At 46.6% G+C, this 6,867-nt stretch overlaps 1 protein-coding gene across 1 annotated transcript; it reads right to left on the bottom strand.

The window, feature by feature from the left end:
* Positions 1-259: 259 nt before the first annotated feature.
* LOC143833851 (vomeronasal type-2 receptor 26-like) lies at positions 260-3,635 on the bottom strand. Its single transcript, XM_077330076.1, has 3 exons — positions 3,450-3,635; positions 3,093-3,219; positions 260-1,170 (listed from the first exon to the last, which is right to left on the bottom strand). Exons 1-3 carry the CDS (start codon positions 3,633-3,635, stop codon positions 260-262), a joined length of 1,224 nt encoding a protein of 407 aa, XP_077186191.1.
* Positions 3,636-6,867: the final 3,232 nt, after the last annotated feature.

The raw sequence follows: 6,867 nt of genomic DNA, 5'->3' as shown, positions 1-6,867 counted from the left end.
ACCTTTTAAAATAAGGATGTGCCTTTATTTACGCAATAAGACACAAGGAAAACACTAAGCAATCACACTGCACATGTGACAGGGGGAAATAAGATAGGAAAAGGTTAAGTTTGGGGAACAGGACAGCAAGGTATATGCATTACATTATGTATGTTAAAGACATTTCCCTGAATAGCATATCAGATTGTTCAAATTTGAGGTGAGTGCAGAGGCAACACAGGCATTAGAATCACAACAATGATTAACACTCTACTGAGAGTCAAATTCCATCTTGGCTCTTCATCATGAGATGGTCCTTGATATTCAGATCAGGCCTCACTACAATGATGTAACATTTGGGGAGGAAGATGCAGCCCAGCAGCCCAGCACTGGAGGCCAAGATGGAGAAGACCTGCACGGCGACCATGTATTTCCCCTTGGTGCTCAGGTAGGTGGGCACAAAGGACACCCAAACACTGCAGAAGACCAGCATGCTGAAGGTGATCAGCTTGGCTTCATTGAAGCCTCCAGGAAGCTTCCTGGCCAGGAAGGCCACTGTGAAGGCGATGGCAGCCAGGAAGCCCATGTAGCCCAGGGCACCATAAAACATGGCCACAGAACCTTCATTGCATTGCAATATGATCTGTCCATGGTGGGAGTGCTTGTCAGCCTCTGGGAAAGGGGGAAAGATGCCCAGCCAGAGGGCACAGAAGCCAATCTGAACAGTAGAACAAGAAAGGACAATAGACTTTGCCAGACTCTTCCCCACCCATTTCCTCATCCTGTTCCCTGGCTTAGTGGCCATGAAGGCCACCACCACAATTACTGTTTTAGCCAACACAGAAGAGACGGAAATGGAGAAGATGGTGCAGAAGGCTGTTTGTCGGAGAAGGCAGGTCACCCTCCTTGGCTGGCCAATGAACAGGAGGGAGGACAGGAAGGAAAGCAGGAGTGAGATGAGAAGCGTGTAGGTAAGGTCTCGGTTGTTGGCCTTGACTATCGGCGTGTCCATGTATTTAATGAAGATTCCTAGAATTAGAAGTGTGACTATGAAGAAGAAGATGACCAAAACAATGAGGACAATCCCCAGTTTCTCCTCATAAGAAAGGAAAGTGATCTCTTTGGGAATGCACTGAGTGTGGTTGGAGTTTGGATACTGATCTTCTGGGCACTTCGTGCAATGAGCAGCATCTGGAAAGAGCAAAAGGGACTCCAGTATCAGCTTTATCTCATTCATATCCACAGCAATGTGAGCTACTTTGTATGTCATTCAAGCAAATTCCAGCAGTGTGGGAGTTTTAAAATGTGTATACACACAAAAACCTACTTGCATACATATATGGCATTCCCTGCCCTTTCTGTCTGTGACTCAGTGGATCTAGATTTTGAAATGAAAAGATGGGTCAAAACATTCATCTATTAAAACAACTACAAAGAGCCAGCTTGATGTAGCGATTAAGAGCTGCAGCTTCCAATTGAGTTTGATTCCCCGCTCCTCCTCCATGTGCAACCAGCTGGGTAACCTTGGGCTCACCACGGCCCTGATAGGGAAGAAGCATGCTTTACGAGCAAGCTGGTGGGAAAACGTTTATTTTGAGTGGTGCCTGGGTGATTGTGCAGCTATTCGTTGCTCCAGGCAGTCTTATTTCAAAAAAAGGAATAAAGAAAGAAAGAAATCCCCTTTCCAGGTCAAAAGAGAGGGAGGTGGGCTTGAGGGCGCACACTGGAGCTTGAGATCTCGCTACTTCAGCCACTTTGGTAACGCATGTGTCTTTTCCAAGTGGCTTCTAGCTGCTCTCATCCTGCTCACATGACATGGCAGGGGGAATCCAGATTATTTGATTTCCCTTAAGCGCGTTAAAATGGAGGATTTAACTACCGGTTTGCTGCTGGAACACTGGATGTTCACGACAATGTGCAAAACGCCAAAAATATAGCGTTTACAGAAGGTAAGAATTTCATTTTTTATCGTGTGTGGAATGGCCCAAAGACTTCCCCTTCATGGCTGGAAGTCTCTCCCTCTCCCAGTCAAGGTGAAACCTTGTGGGACACCATAGCTTGAAAGCAAGAGAGCCAAACAGCAATCTCCCTGTTAGCACCACTTTCTGGGATGCCATTAAAGGTTTTTGTATTGTATGGTTGCACCACTTTCCAGGGTTGTTCAGTCAAGAAGAAGAAGAACTAAGTATTGGCTGATTCCACTACTCCACACCCAGAAGAATGTCTGGTTAGTGGTATTGTCACCACCAAGAGGACCTGAAGGCTCGAAAGGGATGTGCTCCCCATGTCACTCACCCAATCTGGACCATCAGTTACGATGGCCAAAGTTCTTTCGTCCTCAGATTTCTATTCAATTGTTATAGAATACAAAGAGAGGATTGAGTCAAAGCACTGATGACATGGAATTATTGTGGAAGAACAGAAGTTCATTGGTAGATGAAGAGCTTTGCAGGATAGTGTTCCTGGTTCATCCTTAATCTCACCCCACCCCAAGGAAGTCCCGGGTGGTCACTACCTGAATGCCTGAGATATTGGAGAAGTACTACCAAAGTATTGTTCCCTAAGTTGACTTCTGCTGTAGTGTAAGGCTCGATATTCTAGTAGAAATACAGAGCAAGAACTAAGCCAAAGAGAAAACCATCACTTGAGTGTTTCAATTTGAAATCAGTGGGCTTCTCCCACTATATCCACACCAACCCAGTGACATTATAACTGGCTCAGAATCACTCGGCTATAACCTGTGTGCCAATAAACAGGTGGCCCAGGGGACATCTGCATGCCTTTCAAAGGATCCAAGGAGCTTGCAGAAGATTTTGGGGGATCCGTACTAATGAATACAGTTGGGTCTCCCAACACTCCTGCGAAGTCTGATTTGACAGGATGGACACTGATAAAGGACCACTGTCTACCAACCCCCATGAAAGCCATAAAAGCCGGTGTTTCTGAACTTTTCTCCATTTGCTCAACAGTCTCTCCCCATGAGGCCTTTCCTTTGAAAACTGGAGGGGGGGGGAGGGGGACTAGTCTACCTAGTTCTAGAACAGGGTTCAGAAAGTAATAAATTGATTCTTTTCTCCACACCCAAAGGGACGTCCTTTTCTCTTGTCACCCACCTTCCTGAGTGGAGATGGTTCCTTCTCCACATTGAGAGCACTCATAGCAACAAATGGGTTTTCCTTCGAGGACCACTTTCACATGACCAGGGAGGCAGCTTTTGGTACACCTGGAATCTGGCAGCGTCTGCAAACAAAGACAAGGAGCATTATCTAGGGAAAGGAGTATGTCTTTATGAAATATTAATGTGATTAAATGTAACATTTCATATGCTTCTTTGGTAGCAACCCTGATAACTATTGTTTAAAATAAAAGGCTCAAAGACTCTCACGGAGGCGTCATGTATGGTACAATGCAGATCTTTATACCTTATGCAACCTCGGTAAATCTAGAAAGTGATTAATGAATGTTCTCACCTTGTTATGCCAGGTGCTCCACAGAATGGCATCTTGATCAAGAGTCAGATGTATCTCCCTGGAGGCCTGTCTTTCTATACTCCCAACTTTCACTGTCGAGATGGTGAAGTTGGGAAAGATGATGGTGTTCACAATGTCCAAGTTGGCCTCCAGGTCTCCATTTTCAACCACATCCGTTTCACTCATGGAAGTGTTGTAAACCAGTGAGTGTCTCAGAAAACGATGAAGCTAGAGTCACAGAGATAAGGGAAGGCTTTAGAAGACAGAAGACATTTCTGCAAACTGGTTCCAGCTGTGGTTTTCTTCTTGCTGATCAGTTTTATCCATTTTTATACATTCATTGCTTTCCTCTCAGCAAGCAATGAAGAATTCTTCACTGTAGCACAACTGTCACCTCCTCCCGGTGACTGAAGCACAGGAGCCTAAGAGGGAGTAACTAGCCAAAAACTCCATGGTAGACACAGGACTGAGGATTCACCTCTGTGACTCCCAAATTCCAGTCAAACGCACTAAGCACTAAACTGAGTTGGCTCTCAGTGAAATGGTCCACGGCCAGGCTATGCCCTCAAATAGGCACTACTTATGGGTTGGTAAAATCAACGGACATATCTGCACTTCAGTAAAAATAGCGATATGCTAGTTTAATAGCAAAGTGCTACATTTCTTTGCACTTCCGCTCCCCTCACCTTTTCTCCTGTCTCACCTTTGCCTGTGCCTTTTGGCACGTCTCACCCTCCACAACTGTTGTTGGAAATGGTGGAAGAGAGCAACACATTGTGCTTCCGCCTGTCAATCAATGCAGGCAACTAATCACCTTGCTTTGTGTTTTAAAGGTCCCACAATGCCTGCTAAAAATATTTTTACTTCATTCTTCTCTGCTGAAATGCCTATGCATAGAATCATAGCTCAATAGTGCTTTTTGAACACCACCCCTTAGGATCATGAGTCCTTTAAGAAAGTGGTCCCCAACCTTTTTATCACCAGGGACCGGTCAACGCTTGACAATTTTACTGAGGCCCGGGGGTGGTGGTAGTCTTTTGCCGAGGGACGCCGATACCGCCTGAGCTCCTGCTCCACTTGCTTTCCCGCCCTGACTTCCCGCCACCCGCTGGGGGGTGCTGCCAGCAGTAGCTGCGCAGTTACACGTCAAGGGGGAGCCCCAGCCATGGCTGCCGCTGGAGAGCACCAAAGGTGAGTCGGCGGCAGAGTGGCAGGGCAGCCCCCGAGGCAGCAGCCGGGGAGGAGGATGAGGAGGAGCCGTGGCCCAGTACCAACTGATCCAAGGACTGGTACCGGTCCCCGGACCGGGGCTTGGGGACCACTGCTTTAAGACATTTAAAAATTAATATCGTTCCTGGTGTTTTAATGGAAGAGAGAAAACTTTTGGGAGGCATGCTTTGTGTTACAACTATGAAAAAAAAATAGTTATATTTCTGGCATCACCTGCATACTTTGTTGCTCTGGGATGTTTGCCATTTTTAAAATGAATTCCCTGTTCCTGGGAACAAGGGAGAGGGAGGCAAGGGCAAGGGCGGGACGAGGCAGGTGACTCAAGTGCATTTGAGCTGCCATATCTTCCCTCTGCTGGTTGCTCTCCGGTAGATAGTGCTAAATAGGTAGGGGAATCCACTTTACGCGAATCCCCAACACGCGCTTTAAAGGGAGGATATAGCGAGCCAGTTATTGCCCAGACACTGGATGTTGGCGACATGACATGGAGGGGCCAGAATGTAGCGAATACATAAGGAAAATATTTCACTACATTTAACAGGTATGGAAATGCCCAAGAAATCCACCACTGGAGATTCGAAGAAGGAGGAGGAGGAGGTTCTTATATGCCCCTTTACCCAAAGGAGTCTCAAAGCGGATTACAATCGCCTCCATTTTCCGCTCCCCACAACAGAGGGAGGTGAGGCTGAGAGAGCCCTGATATTACTGAAGATGAAGAAGAGTTGGTTCTTATATGCCGCTTTTCTCTCCCTGAAGGAGACTCAAAGCGGCTTACAATCTCCTTCCCTTTTCTCTCTCCACAACAGACACCCTGTGAGGCGGGTGAAGTTGAGAGAGCCCTGATATTACTGCTCGGTCCTTCCTGCTGGAGATCCCAAGGATTGGGCCTAGATCTCCTGCACACAAAATGGCTGATCTCCACTGAGTCACAGCCCCTCATCAGCCCAGAGGAGATTCCTTCAGAGCTGTTAATGCTGACAGGTCCTGGAGGTGGATTAAAAAGTTTGTCAAGATTCCTGATTTAGACATGGAAACCTCTTATTAAGAACTATGACTTTCAGTGTTTCTTGTGATACATGGCAGGGTCACTAAGATTGTCTAGCTGGTCGTATTTCCGCTCTGCATCCCAGCCAGGCAAGCCCAGACTGGGAACTTAATTGAATGTTATAAAGAGGAAAGTGCAAGTTCAGGAAGAAATGAGTAGTGGGGCACCAATAGCGATGTTTTCATTTACATTCAGCAGAGGGATCAAGAATCAAGATGTTCCAAGAGAGTCAGAAACTGGGTTTGGGCCAGAAATCTGCTAAAGGCTGCATGACAACCACTTCAGTCTAGATCCGCAATAATCTTTGCAAAGCAAAACTGCTGATATGTATTCTTAATCCACGGGGTAATGGGTACCTGCCAAGGCTGTATTCGTTCCTGTTCCCGTTTCATCATCCTCTCCGGCCTGGATGAGTAGGCAGCATGTAAGGCATGGGCCACCGCCTGGATGGAGGTGTATGTCTTCTGGGCCCTGGCAGGCAGGCGTTCTTTCAGTGCCTCCCAGGGCCTGTCTTCCAACCCCTCTTTCTCTCTGCATCTCAGGTGGCCTCTCTCAGAGAAAATGGACTTTGAGTAGAAGGGATGCAGGCCATTCAAAAGAAACTCATTGATAAGAGGGCTACATAGTATTTCTTGGGGAAGCGTCATCCTGTTCTTTGTCTGGGTCATGACAGAGAGAGATCCATGCATCGGGAGCACAAAGGGGACAGCATTACACGACAAGCTGAAGAGGGAGTCCAACAGAATAGCTGTGATCCAAACTTTACCCACTGTGAAGTTCCAGTCGCGTTCAATCCCTTTTATGAATGCTTCAACATATACCATGAATTCAATTTCTCCATAGAAAACAAATACATTGACTTCGTCTTGAGTGAAATATGAAAGCAAGCGTTGGTACTTTTCCTTTGGAAAGTCAGCAAAACCACCACTGTGTTCTGTGATGCTCTCTGCAAAGGCAACACAGATGCTGTTCCTGAGCATGAGAGATGTCAAAGTGCCCTTGATATTTTGCCCACTGTCAGGGACAAAGAGCCCCACCCACGTCCACCGGAAATGCAGGAGCAGTCTGACAATTCCCAGGAAGTGGGCTTCTTCTGGTCGAAACGTTTGGTACAAAAAAGGAAACTGAGTTTTATCAAGAACT

Source organism: Paroedura picta, chromosome 3 (genome assembly GCF_049243985.1).
Source record: "Paroedura picta isolate Pp20150507F chromosome 3, Ppicta_v3.0, whole genome shotgun sequence".
Lineage (NCBI taxonomy): Eukaryota > Metazoa > Chordata > Lepidosauria > Squamata > Gekkonidae > Paroedura > Paroedura picta.
This window is presented reverse-complemented; position numbering and strand designations above follow the sequence as displayed.

Coding starts and splice junctions, on each gene's coding strand:
- LOC143833851 (XM_077330076.1), bottom strand. CDS start 3,635: ATGAGTGAAACGGATGTGGTTGAAAATGGAGACCTGGAGGCCAACTTG. Junction 3,220..3,449: donor GGAGCACCTGGCATAACAAG/GTGAGAACATTC, acceptor CTTTGTTTGCAG/ACGCTGCCAGATTCCAGGTG. Junction 1,171..3,092: donor AACCATCTCCACTCAGGAAG/GTGGGTGACAAG, acceptor TGCTCTTTCCAG/ATGCTGCTCATTGCACGAAG.